Source organism: Nomascus leucogenys, chromosome 9, assembly GCF_006542625.1.
Source record: "Nomascus leucogenys isolate Asia chromosome 9, Asia_NLE_v1, whole genome shotgun sequence".
Taxonomy (NCBI): Eukaryota; Metazoa; Chordata; class Mammalia; order Primates; family Hylobatidae; genus Nomascus; species Nomascus leucogenys.
In genome coordinates this window covers 46,427,301-46,445,181 of record NC_044389.1, presented here as the reverse complement: position 1 = coordinate 46,445,181, position 17,881 = coordinate 46,427,301, and the positions used below count along the sequence as shown (strand labels likewise).

Below are 17,881 nucleotides of genomic sequence, written 5' to 3'. Positions count from 1 at the left end.
GTTTTTAAAAAAATTTATCTAATGTACAAAGAACTAGCATGGTTTCTTTCACTGGGTACATGCCGCACATAATCCATTCAAGGAAGACCACTTAGTCAATTTCACAAAACCAATATCTTTGCATACTGACAGAAACACTGACAGTATGTATGGAGGCCATATTTCCATATCAGGCCGTGCTGGCTTGAACAGACTTGATGAGAGCGAGATCCCTGCCCAAATTTTTGCAGGTGGCTCCAGTAGAGCTGCTGGTGACCTATTTTGATTTCAGGAGGGCAAGGAGGCAAAAGGCCATCAAACAATATTGAGCACATCTTCTGTACAACACTAAACTATGCAAGGAAAAATCTCCAAAAGACTAAGACGTGACCTGAAAGAATAGATAGGCTGGAGAGGTGGACACTCTTGACTTGATCAAGTTTGCATTTAGAAAGATCACTTAGGCAGTGGCGTAGAGAAAGGAGTGGACATAATGGGAGTATGGAGAAGAGAAGGAGCAGTGGGAATGAGGAGAGATGGACAGATTTGAGCCGTATTTAGAAAATGGATTGGGAGGCCGAGGCGGGAGGATCATGAGGTCAGGAGATCGAGACCATCCTGGCTAACATGGTGAAACCCCGTGTCTACTAAAAATACAAAAAAAATTAGCTGGGCGTGGTGGCGGGTGCCTGTAGTGCCAGCTACTCGGGAGGCTGAGGCAGGAGAATGGCATGAACCTGGGAGGCGGAGCTTGCAGTGAGCCGAGATCGCGCCACTGCACTCCAGCCTGGGCGACAGAGGGAGACTCCATCTCAAAAAAAAAAAAAAAAAAAAGAAAAGAAAATGGAATCAGCAGAAGGTAGGGAACAGGGATATTAATCCGTATTTCTAGTAATAATTCTGGCTGATGTTTACAGAGCAGAGAAAAATTATATCTAAAAATATAAGCAAAGCTGAAAAAAGAAAACATGGGGTCTTTTTAAAGGATTAATTAAGTCAATTAGTTGGGCAAATTTAATTATGTGTGAAGTCATAAAAAGTTTACTGAGGCTTTTTTTATTTATTTTTGAGACAGGGTCTTGCTCTGTCACACTGGCTGGAATGCAGTGGTGTGATTGATCTTGGTTTATTACGGCCTTGCAGCCTCAACCTCTCAGGCTCAAGCAATGTTCCCACCTCAGCCTCCAAAGTAGTTGGGACTACAGATGCTGCCACCATTGCTGGCTAATTTTTTGGTATTTTTTTTATAGAGACTGGGTTTCACCATGTAGCCCAGGCTGGTCTCTAACTCCTGGGCTCAAGTGATCCTCCTGCCTCAGCCTCTCAAAGTGCTGGGATTACAGGCATGAGCTACCACACCTGGCCTGTATCTTTTTCTTACTCCTCCATCTCAAGGCCTTCTCCTGCCCTCCTTACCCATTTCAGCAGTGATGCTTAATTACCTCCCATGTGACATTCTGCTTCCCCCTAAATATTCCTGGTTCAAGCCTTGGTCATTTCCATTTCCCATTGTTATCCCAACGTGGAATGTGCCTCATTTCTGGCAATCTGTGCTTTTTACTTTCTTTCATGAAGATTTTCAGGTTAATTCCTTACTGATTTCTCCTCTTCTGTTCATCCCATGTTCAGTAATCCTCCCTATTTCACAGGGCTGTTGAAATTAAATGAACTGATATCTGTAAAGTACTTAGCACAATGCCTGGCAAAGGGTAAGTATTCCACAAATTATAGCTATTAATACTCTTCTGTTACTATTTTATTTTCTAACCACCCGGTACAGGGCTTCACTCAAAACAGGGGGCTAGTGTAGATAGTTAGAATGCTCATTTTATGCCAACCTGAGTATAAACCACAGGGTTTACTTGATGGCAGAAACAGAACTATCTCTAGTAGGTTCATTTTTGGTCACCACATTTTAAGACAGCAGATTAAACAGTAATAGTTTAACTTCCATAAATATTATATTCATTTCAGATGCTTGGAAATCACAAGATTCTGTGATATAGTTCTTAAAATGAAGTAAAGTCAGTATAAAAGCCATCAAGAGCCATTTCTGGCCAGGCGCAGTGGCTCATGCCTGCAATCCCAGCACTTTTTGGGAGGCTGAGGCAGGTGGATCACTTGAGGTCAGGAGTTTGAGACCAGCCTGGCTAACATGGTAAAACCCTGTCTCTACTAAAAACTTAGCCAGGTGTGGTGGCGCATGCCTGTAATCCCAGCTACTTGGGAGGCTGAGGCAGGAGAATCACTTGAATCTGGGAGGCAGAGGTTGCAATGAGCTGAGATCGAGCCACTGCACTCACTCCAGCCTGGGCAACAGAGCCGAGACTGTCTCAAAAAAAAAAAAAAAAAAAGAGTCATTTTTTATATTTTCATTAGCAATCAATTTTTTTACCATTTTATCTGTATGCTTCTTAACAGAAAACTGTTTTGGGGAAATCAAGATCCTATTCGCCCTGTTTCCCAGGGTGCTTTGAAGGCTCAGCTGACCAAAAGACTTGAGAACCTTGCCCAGCCCAAGGAAGTTTCCTGCCACTATGTACCTAACAGGTTAGTGTCTGTGTGTTATCATGTTACTTTATCAGGAGGTTTTTTGTTGTTGTTGTTTTTTGCTTTTTGAGACGGAGTCTCGCACTGTCACCCAGGCTGGAGTGCAATGGTGTGATCTTGGCTCACTGCAACCTCCGCCTCCTAGGTTCACACGATTCTCCTGCCTCAGCCTCCGAGTAGCTGGGATTACAGTCACACACCACCACACCCAGCTAATTTTTTGTATTTTTAGTAGAGACAGGGTTTCACTATGTTGGCCAGACTGGTCTCGAACTCCTGACATTGTGATCTGCCTGCCTTGGCCTCCCAAAGTGCTGGGATTACAGGCGTGAGCCACCATGCCTGGCCTTTATCAGGAGTTCTTAGGAAAAATGGATATAGAACTTTTATCTAAAAGCCACAAATTGTTTAATGGGCAGTCAAAATTCATTGAGAATTAGGGATTCTATATCTGTTTCCAATCTGATGCTACAGGTAAGCTTTTCCAGAGCAAAATTTGATATTTAACTACTGCAGACTTGTAATATCTTATAATGCTTTGGTTTATGAGGATTAAAAAAAATAAAGTGAAGGTGTTATACAAGGATACTTCCAGAATTAGGAAGACATCTCTTCAAGATATCTTGAATTCTACAGAAGCCATTATATTTTCAAGTTAGGGTCTCCAATTTTAGAATTAAAGACACTGTAGAAGTTCAAGGGATATCTGAAATCACCTGTTGCTACTCCTGCTGAGGACTGGCCACTCCTTTCTCTAAGTTCTCCTCACCTTGGCTTCAGTGATACTCTCCGTCCTGGCTTCCCTCCAATCTTCTTCACCTTGCCCTCTCAATATCCTTTGTGGGTTTCTCTTTCTTTGCCATTGTTGCCCAATGTCCTGTCCCTGGCTTCTTTCTCTTCCTGCTCTAAACTCTTCCCAAAGGTGGAGTTGTCCTCTCCTAGGAATTTTGCCTCCATTCTTGTGGTGGTGACCTCCAACTCCTGTTCCCAGCCTAAACCTCTCTCCTTATCTCAGAAGTATTGACTTCCCCTGTGGGAAGGTGCTACAGGAATCTCCAACTCAACAAGTTCGTATCATTTTTTAAAAAATTGAGATGATGTCTTGCTATGTTGCCCAGGCTGGTCTCGAACTCCTGGGCTTAAGCAGTCCTTCTGCCTTAGCCTTCCAAAGTGCTGGGATTACAGATGTGAGCCACTGTACCTGGCCAGCATGTTTGAAACTGAACTACTTTTTATTTTTTTGGAGACAGAGTCTTGCTCTGTTACTTAGGCTGGAGTGCAGTGGCCTGATCTCAGCTTACTGCAACCTCTACCTCCTGGGTTCAAGTAATTCTCTTGCCTCAGCCTCCCCAGTAGCTGGGATTACAGGTGTAAGCCACCATGCTCGGCTACTTTTTGTATTTTTAGTAGAGACAGAGTCTTGCCATGTTGGCCAGGCTAGTCTCAAACTCCTGACCTCAGGTGAGCCACCCACCCGGGCCTCTCAAAGTGCTGGGATTACACGCATGAGCCATCACGCCTGGCCAGACCTGCTTTTTAATCTAATGTTGAGGTGGATATTTGCTTCAGAATGATATTTACAGGCTACAATCATTGGTGTATTTATTTACTTGTAAAAGTTTATTCAAGAAGATGAATTAGATAATATTTTCAAATTTCTTAATGAAGATCACTTCATTTTTTTGAACACAAGAATGCCAGTTGTACATGATTAATTTTATCTTCTTTCTAGAAAATATAGAAATGATCTTTGCATGTTTGGTGACATTTTATCATTATGTTTGGTGGCATGTTACTATTAAATTTAATTCAGCAACTATTTTGCTACAACAGAATACCTGAAGCTGAGTAATTTACGAAGAGAAGAGGTTTATTTAGCTCATGGTTCTGTAAACAGAGAAGTATAAGAAGCATAGCGCTGGCATCTGCTTGGCTTCTGGTAAGGGCTTTTCATGCTACTTCATAACACGAAGAAGAAAGTCAAAGGGAAAGCATGCATGTGCAAAGAGGGAAAACCAAGGGGCATCCTGGTTTCATAACAACCCATTCTCATGGGCACATTCCTGTTAAAACTAATCTAGTGTCAAGAGAGTGAGAACTCACTCACTACTGAGAATGGCACCAAGCCATTCACGAAGGATCCGTCCCCATGACCCAACGTCTCCCATTAGGTCTCAGCTCCCAACATTACCATACTGGGAATCAAATTTCTTTTTCTTTTTTTATTGAGATGGAGTCGTCTTCTGTTGCCCAGGCTGGAGTGCAGTGGCGCAATCTTGGCTCACTGCAACCTCCACCTCTGGGTTCAAGCAATTCTCCTGCCTCAGCCTCCTGAGTAGCTGGGATTACAGGTGCCCACCACCACGCCCAGCTAATTTTTAGTAGAGACAGGGTTTCATCATGTTGGCCAGGCTGGTCTTGAACTCTTGACCTCAGGTGATCTGCCTGCCTCGGCCTCCCAAAGTGCTGGATTTACAGGCATGAGCCACCGCACCCGGCCTGGGAATCAAATTTCAACATGAGCTTTGGTGGAGGCAAACGAACATATCCAAATTATAGCATGGGGGCAAAGGCAAGTAAGACACAATTATTGTTGTTAAGGAGTTTATCATCTATTATGGGGGATATACGAGGTAGATTAAAGTAATAACTAAGAAGCCTTTGGAGTTGAATAAAGAAGGGATTATATTTACTTTGGAAGGATCAAGGAGGAGAAAAAAGCTGAATTTTCCCTTTCCCTAGTCTCTCTTCCTAAAAGTATCCTAAATTTTCTTATGATTTCTTCCAGAAAAAAATAAATAAAATTATGCACATATGTATCTTTTGCCCTTTTCAAAAAAAAAAAAAAGCAAAAGGAATCTTTAGTGTGTGTGTGTGTTTATATGTGGTTTCTTTCTGGTAAAATCCTTGATCTTCTGTCCTTTAAAATGTGTTCCCCAGACTTTAGCCATCAATATATTATCTTCACCAGCTGCCATATTTGTGTACCATTAAATTATTTATTCAGTATTTGTATTTAAATGACATGTGTCTAGTAAAACTCAATACCACTCACTCCCTCTAAATTCACTCAAGTGCTACCTAAAACCATTTGGAATACCATTTGCGGTATGTATGCATCACATTTGCTTCATATTATTTTAGACTTTTCCCTTATATCTTTATTTTACTTAATTCTGAACTGTATAATAAGAATATATTTTAAAAGGCAACAAAAATCTACTGTAGGCTTACAATTCAGAGAAAATATTTTGTCATATTTTCTTCTAGTCTTTTTTTTTTTACTATGTGTGTATTTACATATGTAGCCTACTTAAAGATTTTGAGATAATAAATACATAATTTATATAGTGCTTTTTGTGCTTAAAAATCTAAACTTTCTTTTTAGGAAGAGTAGATAATTTATTAAGCAGGTAATTCTTCTATTGTTAGAGATATAGTATATTTCCAATTTTGTAGCATATGCAATGTTGTGAATGAACTTACTTGTGCATGAAATTTTCATGAATTTTTAATTATATCCATGGACTTGATTGCATGAGTTAATTACTGCATCTAAAGGTAAGAAGGTTGTTAAGGCTTTTTTTTGTTTGTTTTTTTGTTTTTTTTTTTTTGGAGACAGGGCCTCACTCTGTCACCAGGCTGGTGTGCAGTGGTGTGATCTTGGCTCACTGCAACCTCTGCCTCCTGGGTTCAAGATATTCTCCTGCCTCAGCCTCCCGAGAAGCTAGGACTACGGGCACATGCCACCATGCCTGGCTAATTTTTTTTTTTTTTTGTATTTTTAGTACAGACAGGGTTTCACCATGATGGCCAGGCTGGTCTCAAACTTCTGACCTCATGGGATCTGCCTGCCTCGGCCTCCCAAAGTGCTGGGATTACAGGTGCGAGCCACAGCGCCTGGCCTGCTGTTAAAGTTCTTGACGCTCATGATGAATTTGCTTTCGGTGCTTGCTGGTTGAATGATTTAAGCTTTCTGCTAAGTTAGCTCTCTGTGGAAAGACTGTTGGGGGAGGGGAAGGAGATGGGTACAGGCAGTGAGGGAGCTTAAAGTAACAAGAAAAGGATGAAGATATTATTATTTACCTGAAGTTTGGTTTCAGATAAAATACTAGTTTAAGGTGGCCATTTCTCTATCTCTTTCAATATATAACTTCAGTAAAAAGTTAATGAACTTTTTCTGGAAAGGGCCAGATAGTAAAGTTAGCCACACAGTCTTTGTTACAACTACCTAACTCTGCCATTATAGCACCAAAGCATCCATAGACATTATGTACACTGAGTACGTATGTGATGCAATGTAACTTTAGAATTCTTGCATCTATGTCCATGAAGGATATTGATTTGTAGTTTTCTTGTACTGTCTTTGTCTGGTTTTGGTATTATGGTAATGGTGTCCTCATAGAATCAATTGGAGTGTGTATAGACTTGGTATTTATTGGTATTTAAATATTTAGTGGAATTCTCCAATGAAGTCATCTGGGCCTGGAGTTTTTTGGTGAGAAGGTTTTTTAACTATAAATTTAATTTATTTTATAGATATAGGGCTATTCAGATGACCTATTTCTTTCTGAGTCAGCATTGGCAGTGTGTGTTTTTCAGATAGTTTTTTAATTTTGTTGAAGCCACAATCTGTGGAAATTTTTTTTTTTTTTGAGACATGGTCTCACTCTGTCACCCAGACTGGAGTGCAGTGGCATGAGACCCCATCTCTGTACTGAAAAAAATTAAAAATGAAAAATTAAAGTGTATAAATTAGAGTTTGGTAGTATGTTCACAGGACTGTGTAGCTATCATCAAAATCTAATTTTAGAACACTTTGTCTTCCCTAAACGAAACATTAAACTCATTAGCAGTGAATTCTTATTCCCCTATATTTACCCACATTCTTACCAGTTCCCATACTCCGCATTCCTTTGTGTGGATCTATTAAGTCTATACATTTCATTTTGTATTTTTCTTCTTCCTGGAGGACTTTCCTTAATAATAATTTTTTTTAATTGAGATGGAGTATCACTATGTCACCCAGGCTGGAGTACAGTGGTACGATGTTGGCTCACTGCAACTTCTGCCTCGTGGTTTCAAGTGATTCTCCTGCCTCAGCCTCCCAAGTAGCTGAGATTACAGGTGCACGCCACCATGCCTGGCTAATTTTGTTGTTGTTTTTTTAGTAGAGACAGGGTTTCACCATGTTGGCCAGGCTGGTCTTGGACTCCTGACCTCAAGTGATCCGCCACCTTGGCTTCCCAAAGTGCTGGGATTACAGATGTGAGCCACCATGCCCAGCTTATACTTCTTTTAGTTCAGGTCTGCTGCTGATGAATTCTTTCAGCTTTTGCATATCTTAAAATTCTTTATTTCACTTTCATTTTGAACTGTATTTTTGGTGGGCATAGAACTCCAGATGGACAAATATTGCCTCACTATCTCCATTATTTCTGATGAGACTGACTGTTATTTTGCTTTAATGATTTTTCTCTTTGTCTCTGGTTTTTAAAATTTTGATTATAATATATCTTAATTTTTTTCTTATTATTTCTTCTGTTCGGGGTTTATTAAACTTGGATCTTTACATTTATGATTTTCATCTAATTTGGAAAACTTTCAGTTATTATTATTTCAGATATTTTTTCTGCTCCTCCTTCTTTGAGGGCTCTAGTTAGATGTATTAGACTGCTTGAAGTTTTCCCACAGCACATTGAATCTGTTTCCTCACCTCTGTGTTTTATTTCTATGTCTTCATTAATCTTTTCTTCTACAGTGTAATACTTGTCTCACCCAGAGTATTTTTCATCTCACCCATTGTAGTTTTTAATCTCTAGAAGTTCATTTGGGTATTTTTATATTTTGTGTCTACTTAACATGCTCAATCATCTTTGCCTTCTTGAAAATATGCAATACAGTTACAATAGCTGTTTTAATGTTCTTGCCTACTAATTTTATAATATATCATTTCTGGGTCTGTTTCTAATGATTGATTTTTCTCATTATGGGTCATAATTTACTGCTTCTTTGCATACCTGGTAGTTTTTGATTGGGTACCAAATATTGTGAATTTTACCTTACTAGCTCCTGGATGTTTTTGTATTCCTATAAATACTCTTGAGCTTTGTTTTGGGATGTAGTTACTTTATTTCTAAACAGTTTGATCTTCTGAGGTTTTCTTTTTAAAAAAAAAAAAGCTTTATTGTGATTAATTCACTTACCAAATAATTTGCTCATTTAAGGTATATAATTTAGTATAGAAGTATAGTGGCTTATGCCTATAATCCCACTTTGGGAGGCTGAAGTGGGAGGATCGCCTGCGCTCAGGAGTTAAGACCAGCCTGGGCAACATAGTGAGACCCCATCTCTGTACTGAAAAAAATTAAAAATGAAAAATTAAAGTATATAAATTAGAGTTTGGTAGTATGTTCACAGGACTGTGTAACTATCATCAAAATCTAATTTTAGAACACTTTGTCTTCCCTAAAAGAAACATTAAACTCATTAGCAGTCAATTCTTATTCCCCTTCAACTTCTCCAATCCCTAAGCAACCACTAATCTATTTTCTGTTCCTATAAATTTACCTATTCTGGTAATTTCATATAAATGGAATCTTACAATATGTTGTTCTTTGTGACTGTCTTCTTTTGCTTAGCACAATATTTTCAAGATTCATCTGTGTTGTAGCATGTATAAGTACATTTGTTTTTATGGCTAAGTAATCTTTAATTGTATGGCTTTGCCACATTTTATTTATCAGTTCATCAGTTGTTAGACATTGGCCTCTTTTTACATTTTGGCAAAAGTAATGCTGCTATGATCATTTGTGTACAAGCTTTTGTGTGAATGTATGTTTTCATTCCTCTTGAATATATAGCAGGAGTTGAATTGCTGTTTCACATGATAACCCTATATTTAACTTTTTGATGAGTTAAACAGCTAGACTGTTTTCCAAAGTGACTATATCACTTTATAATCCCACCAGTAATGAATGAGAGTTCCAGTATCTCCACATCCTTACCAACACTTGTTATTATCTTTTTGATAAAGCTGTCCTCCTATGTGTGAAGTAGTACTCCTTGTGGTTTTGATTTGCATTTCCTTAATAATTTTTGATGTTGAACATTTTTTCATTTGTTTATTGGCATTTGAATACCTTCTTTGGAGAAATGTTCATCCAAATCCTTTGTCCATTTTTGAGGCTTGCTTTTAATTTTTTTTTTTTTAAAAACGAGACTGGTGGCTGGGTGTGGTGGCTCATGCCTGTAATCCCAGTACTTTGGGAGGCCCAGGTGGGTGGATCACTCCAGGTCAGGAGTTTGAGACCAGACTGGCCAACATGGTGAAACCCTGTCTCTGCTAAAAATACAAACAATTAGCTGGGTATGGTGGTGAGCACTTGTGATCTCAACTACTCAGGAGGCTAAGGTGGGAGGATCACTTGAGCCTGGGAGGTCGAGGCCATGATTGCATCACTGCACTCCAGCCTGGGTGATAGAGTGAGACCCTGTCTCAAAAAAAAAGTTACTGGAGATGTCTTTATTCTAGGGATAAACACAATCCCTATTATTCTATCATGCCTGGAAGTGGAAGTCTCTTCTAAGTGTTTTAATTTACCAAAATATTTACTTTAAAAATACTACCATTTGTATTTCATAACCCAAGGATTTATGCTGTAATACTAAGTGAAAAATTTGAACATAAAACTGTGTATATACTGTGATCCTACTTTTATTTTAAAAAGTTTATTCCTTAAACATACTGAGATATTTCCCATCTCAAGGCCTTTTTCTCATTTTCTCCTCTGCCTAGAATGCTTTCCCCATTTTTAAGTCACTAAGATGTTTTGATTCTTTAAGTCTCAGCCTAGGTCTCAGCTTTTCACAGAGACCTTCCCTGACTATTCTCTTCAGCATAACTTTCAACATTCTCACAAATCTACCCAGGAAGCCTCTATCTCTCCTGAATAGTTGATGCCTTCATAGTACTCACCACAGCTATTTACAGTTATGTGTTACTTAATGACAGGGCTATGTTCTAAGAAATGCATCCGTAGGTGATTTAGTTGAACAAACATCATAAAGTGCACTCACACAAACCTAGATGGTATAGCCTACTACACACCTGAGCTATGTGGTATAGCCTGGTGCTCTTGGGCTACAAAGCTGTGCAGCATGTTACAGAATACTGTAGGCAATTATAACACAATGGTAAGTATTTGTGTATCTAAACATATCTAAACATAGAAAAGGCACAGAAAGCTATGGTATAAAAGATAAGAAATGGTACACCTGAATAGGACCTTTACTAAGAATGGAGCTTGCAGGACTGGAAGTTATTCTGGGTGGGTCAATGAGTGAGTGTTGAGTGAACATGAAGGCCCAGGACATGACTGCATGCTACATGACTTTATAAACACTGTACACTGAAGTTATACTGTTGATGAAAAAAAATTTTCTTTGATAATATATTCACTTTAGCTCACAATAAGCTTCTTTTGTTAAATTTTTATTATTTATTTATTTATCTTTGAGACAGGCTCTTGCTCTGTCACCCAGGCTGGAGTGCAGTGGCGCAATCTTGGCTCACTGCAACCTCCCCCTCCCGGGTTCAAGCGATTCTCCTGCCTCAGCCCCTCGAGGAGCTGGGACTATAGGCACGCACTACCACACCCTGTTAACTTTTGTATTTTTAGTAGAGTCAGGGTTTCGCCATGTTGGCCAGGCTGATCTGGAGCTCCTGAGCTCAGGTGATCCACCAGCCTCAGCCTCCCAAAGTGCTGCGATTACAGGTGTGAGCCACTGCGCCTGGCCTTTACTTTATAAGCTTTTTAACTTAAAAAAAATAAAAACCTTTTTGACTCTTTTATAATAACACTTAGCTTAAAACACAAACACATTATACAGCTATCCAAAAATATTTTTTTCTTTATATCCTTATTATTATTATTTTTTAATCCATGGGACTCTGCTTGATATCTATCCCTATAGCATAAGCTTTTTTTTTTCTATTTTAAAATATTTTAAACGTTTAAAACTTTTTTTTTCAGAGGTCTTGCTCTGTTGCCCTTACTGGAGTGCAGTCGTATTCGGCTCACTGTAACCTCAGCCTCCTGGGTTCACGTGATCCTCCCACCTCAGCCTCCCAAGTAGCTGGGACTACAGGTGTGCGCCACCACACCTGGTTAATTGTTTTGGATTTTTTTGGTAGAGACAGGGCTTTGCCACATTGCCCAGGCTGGTCTCAAACTCCTGGGCTGAAGCAATCCACCTGCCTCAGCATGGTGGCTAGCACCAGTAATCCCAGTGCTTTGGGAGGCCAAAATGGGAGGATAATTTGAGGCCAAGAGTTCAAGACCAACCTGGGCAACATAGTAAGACCCTCATCTCTAAAAAAATTAAAAAAATATCTGGGCATAGTGGCACATGCCCGTAGTCCTAGCTACTCAGGAGGCTGAGAGGGCAGGATTGCTTGAGGCCAGGAGTTTGAGGCTGCAGTGAGCTATGATCACACTGCTCTCCAGCCTGGGTGACAGAGCAGGACCTGACCAAAAAAGAAGGTACAAACAAACATTAGCCTAAGTCTACAGAGGGTCAGGGTCTTTCATATCACTATCTTCCACCTCCACATCTTGTCTCACTAGAAGGTGTTTAGGAGCAAAACATGCATGGGGCTGTCATCTCCTATGATAAAAAGCCTTTTTCTGAAATACCTCCTGAAGGACCTGTCTGAGGCTGTTTTACAGTTAATTTTTTTTATAAGTAGAAAGAGTACACTCTAAAATAACAATAAAAATACATAAACCCATAACATATAGTAAGTACATGAACCAGTAACATAGTTGTTTATCATCACTATCAAGTATTACGTACTGTTTAAAACAGGATTTTACAGGGAAGTTTAAAAAAGTATTATGTACTGTACATAATTGTATTTGCCGGTAGCTTTGTTTACAGCAGCATAACCATAAACATGTGAGTAATGCATTGTGCTATGATGTTGTGATGGCTACAACATCACAAAGCAATAGGAATTTTTCAGCTCCAGCACAATCCAGTATAATTGTTGTACAGGTGGTTCATTGTTGACCGAAAGGTCATTACACGGTGCTTGACTGTATTTTACATTTGGCGTTGTCCCCTTGACATACAGAACAAGCTGCAAGAAAGCAGTGATTATCCTATTCTCCACTCTCTCCTAGTGAGTGCACCTAACATAGCACCTGGTGCTCAATAAGTATTTTTTGAGTGTATAAATAGAGGGAAAAAAGACTCAAATTATTCCAAGATATTACCCATTACTATCTCTGAATGGTGGACTACTATATGCTTTTTGTTTCTCTCTCTTAAGCTTCTTTATTTTACAAGTTTTGTATACTGAATATTTGTCTCTTTTACAATGAGAAAAATGCAGTGTACTCTATATTAAAATAATATTTGAGGCTGGGAGTGGTGACTCACACCTGTAATCCCAGCACTTTGGGAGGCCGAGGTGGGTGGATCACCTGAGGTCAGGAGTTCGAGACCAGCCTGGCCAGCATGGCAAAACCCTGTCTATACTAAAAATACAAAAATTAGCTGCGGGTGGTGGTGCACACCTATAATTCTAGCTATTTGGGAAGCTGAGGCAGGAGAATTCCTTGAACCCAGGAGGCGGAGGTTGCAGTGAGCCGGGATCGTACCATTGCACTCCAGCCTGGGTGACGGAGCAAGACTCCATCTCCAAAAAAAAAAAAAAACTTGAGTACCTGCTACATTGACAGCGCTGTGAGACTTGGATGCGTGGATGACTCTGGGAGGAGGAGCACATAAGGGCAGCAGCAGTACATTCTGTTAATATGCAGCATCTATAAGGAAAAGATACGCGAATATGAAATTTAATATACAAGTTGATTAATAGAATCCTTTGAATAGTGCTTTGTGAATTACAGAACAACATATACACTTCTCTTGTTTAATCTTCATAATCACCATACATTGTTTATTTTCGCCATTTTATAGAACACCTAGGTACTTCTAGGTGTTGGCAGCATACGGCATAAGTATTATGCCCAGTACAGATTTTCCTGGCATTTGGTGGTTGCCATTCCCCCCCGAGAGAATGTTGAGTAGCAGTTGTCTCTGGTGTCTTCTTTTTTTTGTATCTCTCACTCACTGCTTGGGCCTTTCCCCTCGGCTCTACTCTCCAAGCACATCTTGCCTTTGTGCCGCTCATTGGCTGCATAATCACCTTCTTCCCAACCACTGTGGCCCCCCTTGCCTGAGTCTAAGGTCTCCGCAGTGTGCCCCATTGTTCAAAATCACCACTTCCTTCTGTATCTCCAATTCCCAAACGGAACCGCTATTTCCTTCAAAAGGCCAATCCCAGGTAGGGGCTGGAGGTTTCCTGCCTGTTTAAGCTGGGCTGTGTGTGTGTGTGTAGGTGTGGGTAGGTGAGTCAGTGCAGTCGGGCAGTGGAGTCACGGCTGGGCAGCCTCCAGCCCCCTCAAAAGATATGTGTGATGGTGTAGACAGGCCTCAAGACCGGGCGGTCGCAAGCAAGGAGGATACAGTCTTATATGCAGATTGAGGCTTACAAGACACCAGTTCAGCCTAGATGTAAAGGATGTTTACAGCTGCAACCAGCAGACAGGCTTGGGCAGAGGGATGCAGATCTGTATCTGTGAACGTCCTAAAGGAACAGAGGTCCTTATAATAGAAGCAAAAGTGGGACTGCAATTTGAGTTAACATTGGGTCTGGGGGGGTAGTCAATGTCACTTCCTTTTCCACTGTTGATGTATTTTGATAAGGAAAGATTGAAGGGCAGGGTTGATAAGAAGAACAATGGTGGCTGGGTGTGCTGGCTCATGCCTGTAATCCTAGCACTCTGGGAGGCTGAGATGGGAGCATCACTTGAGCACAGGCATTCAAGGCTAGCCTAGATAATATAGCGAGCCCCCATCAGTACAAATATAAAAAAATTAGCCCAGCAAGGTGATGCAAACTTGTCCCCCCTACTCAGGAGGCTGAGGCAGGAGCATTGCTTGAGCCCAGGAGCTTGAGGCTGCCGTGAACCATGATTGTGCCACTGCACTTCAGCCTGGGCAATAGAGCAAGATCCTGCTTCTAAAACTAATGAATAGACAAATAAAAGAAGAACAATATTATTACTTATCCTAAAAAATCATAGTTAACAAGCCCCAATAATGATTACTCTGTGCACATCACGTAGAATGTATTCCTAAACTCAGTTATCTAGCAAAGTATCAATATAATTCATCCGATAAAATAGAAATGTAGTAACAAATTTTATTTATATAGATGCTAAAGGAAGTATTTGGTTTTAAAAGCAGCAAATTTTCTCTTCATCTGTGTATCTTTTGGTCTATTTGGAAAATGTAATTGCCAGGCATGGTGGCTCATGCCTTTAATTCTAGCACTTTGGGAGGCTGAGACAGGAGTATTGCTTGAGCCCAGGAGTTCAAGACCAGCCTGGGGAACATAGTGAAACCTCATGTCTATGAAAAAATTTTAAAAAGCTGCTGGGCATAGAGGCACGTGCCTGTGATCCCAGCTACTCGGGAGGCTGAGGGAGGAGGATCACTTGAGCCCAGGAGGTTGAGGCTGCAGTGAGCCCGTGTATGACCCTGTCTCAATTGAAAAAAAAGATGTTGGCCGGGCGCGGTGGCTCATGCCAGTAATCCCAGCACTTTGGGAGGCCGAGGCGGGTGGATCACGAGGTCAGGAGATCAAGACAATCCTGGTTAACACGTGAAATCCCGTCTCTACTAAACATACAAAAAATTAGCCGGGCGTGGTGGCGGGTGCCTGTAGTACCAGCTACTCAGGGGGCTGAGGCAGGAGAATGGCGTGAACCTGGGAGGTGGGGCTTGCAGTGAGCCAAGATCGCACCACTGCACTCCAATCTGGGCGACAGAGCGAGACTCCAATCTCAAAAAAAAAAAAAAAAAAAAAAGATAAAAAGAAAATAGAAAAAAAGATGCCATTTATTTGAGAAAACTATCTGTTTTGAGTATAATAGAAGCCAGTTGAAAACTTGATGGGTGTAACCATTTCTAAAGCAATTAATTTCTCTTCACATGGAAAATAGCTCATCAATAATAAACTGTCATACCTGCTCCCCTAGGCCTGGGGATCAATGTTGGAAAATACTATGATAATTTGAAATCATGCTTGTTTCGTTTACTTCTTTTCTCTTCTACAACTTGCAGGGCACAATATCACTATAGCTGTGGAAGAGAGTCTGTAATTTGGAAGATCACTCCTCCTGCATTGTTTAGACAACCCTCCAAAAGGATCCAGAGGCTCTCACAGCCCAATGGATTCAAAAGACAGTGTCTACTAAATAGGTAGAGTATCTTGAGAATCTCTGTAAATCCTAATCTAATTTGGCCAGATGTCTCAGTATTTTTGTTCTAATTTTAGTGTGTGCAATTTCATGGGCTAAAAGTCCACTTGTGTTCCAAAGCATCAGGTAAAAAATCAAATATTTGCAGCAATTGTAGGTAATCAGAAGATCATCTTCAGTAATTACATTTGACTCAAACTGTGGTGAAACTAAAATTTATACTAAACCTTACCATTGTTAGCCAGTTAAAAGGAAATGTGCAACTAAAACACCACAGGTTTTTGCAATTTGTGGAATTTGTTTTCCTATATCTCTCTGAATTTGATACTTTTTCTTCCTTTTGCTTTGAAGGCTGAATTTCTCCTTGTCTTTATAAGACCACTAGGTGGTACATTTTCCATGGGAGCTAAGATTGTGATGTGATTGTTGGAAAAGCTAATTCAATGTTAGGTTGCATTAGTGGAATATATACAGTGTACAGTTATGGAGAGGTGATAGTGCTACTGTGTGCTACTTTAGTCAGAACACACTGGGCATGTATGTGCAGTTATGGATGTTATACCTTAAGAAATGATAATAAACTTGGGACTATTCAGAAGGTGGGAAATGAGATATTGGGCTTCTGGAAACTATGTTATGTGAAAAATAATTAAGAGAAATGACACGTTTAGTTTAAAAAAGAGAATAAGAAAGTGGTGACAGCTGTGTTAAAATATTTAAAGGGTTGACATCTGGAAGAGGAAGAAGAGGTGAAAGTAAAATTACTTTATGTTAATCCTAGAACTAGAAGTAGAACATTGACAGGGCAGCAGGTGTCAGCTTAGTGGAGGAAAATCTTTCTGACTAGCTATCGGGTAATGGAAACTGTCCAGTAATGGAAAGTGAACCAGCATTCCACCCTCATCCCTGAAAGTTTTCAAGCCCAGGCTGGAACTGTGACTTTACATGGATTTTAGAAAAGATTCCTACATTCAGAGAAAGGTTGAACTAGACAGCTTGAGTCTTGTGCATCATAGAATACTGTGAAAGAAGGCCCAATTCTTCCCACAAGGTTTCCTCAATTACTTATTTATCAATTCATTCAATAAAATCTGCCGTACCAAATACATAAAATTTGGTAGTTATGTATACACATAAATTTGGTAATGTATCTATAGTTATAAACAAAGGAATACTTTATTGCCACTTCTTGAGACCTCAGTTTGATGTTGCATGTAAATAAAATGTCCTTTAGTGTTAAAACATTTTGTATTTTTTTAAGTTTATATTTCCCTGCTTTTCTAAGTAGACTTTTCTCCTGCTTGAACATACATGTAACCATTGTTCATTGGCTTAAGCTCTTTATTACGAACATCAACTATTTTATAATACTTTAATATAGAAAACCTCTCAGGAGCTGTTTAAGTATAAAGCCAAGATTTTCCTTAGGCTAAATGGTCTGACTTCTGTGCTTTCAAATAATGAGATATTTGCTTCTCATAGTTATTTCTGTCATTTCTCTTTTTGTCAAGGGAATAGTCTCTAATCAACCACTTTTTAAATCTTCTGCGAATTGGAAGTAGATCACCAAGCTTGTTATAATTATGTGAAGGAAAAAAGCAAGTGCTTAGTGAAGATACACAGGGCTGTCCAATAGATTACAGATACGAGCCTGGACTTTGTGACATATATTTTAGTTGATTAACTAAAGGAGCTCAACTGCATATTTGAGGAAGTAGAAGAAATAATCAGCAAACTTGAACACAGGTCAATTGAGATGATCAAGCCTGACAGAAAAGAAAAAAAATGAAGTAAAATGAACACATCTTCAGAGACTCACGTGACACTGTGAAGAGTATCAATGTAGCCATAATGCAATCCCATAGCAGAGGAAAGAGATCAAGGGGTGGGAGAAATATTTGAAGAAATAATGGCCCAAAAGCATCCTACATTTGATGAAAAATATTACACATCCATGAAACTCAATACACTCCAAATAGGATAAACTCAAAGAGATTCAGAACTTGACACATCGTGAT

At 39.7% G+C, this 17,881-nt stretch overlaps 1 protein-coding gene across 1 annotated transcript in view; it reads left to right on the top strand.

Moving 5' to 3' along the window:
• Positions 1-17,881, top strand: part of THEGL (theg spermatid protein like) — a 70,548-nt gene that overhangs the window by 29,027 nt on the left and 23,640 nt on the right. The window contains exons 4-5 of the mRNA XM_003268438.3: positions 2,401-2,529; positions 15,727-15,864. Of these exons, the coding sequence (XP_003268486.1) occupies positions 2,401-2,529; positions 15,727-15,864 (267 nt within the window). The remainder of the gene's footprint in view (positions 1-2,400; positions 2,530-15,726; positions 15,865-17,881) is intronic.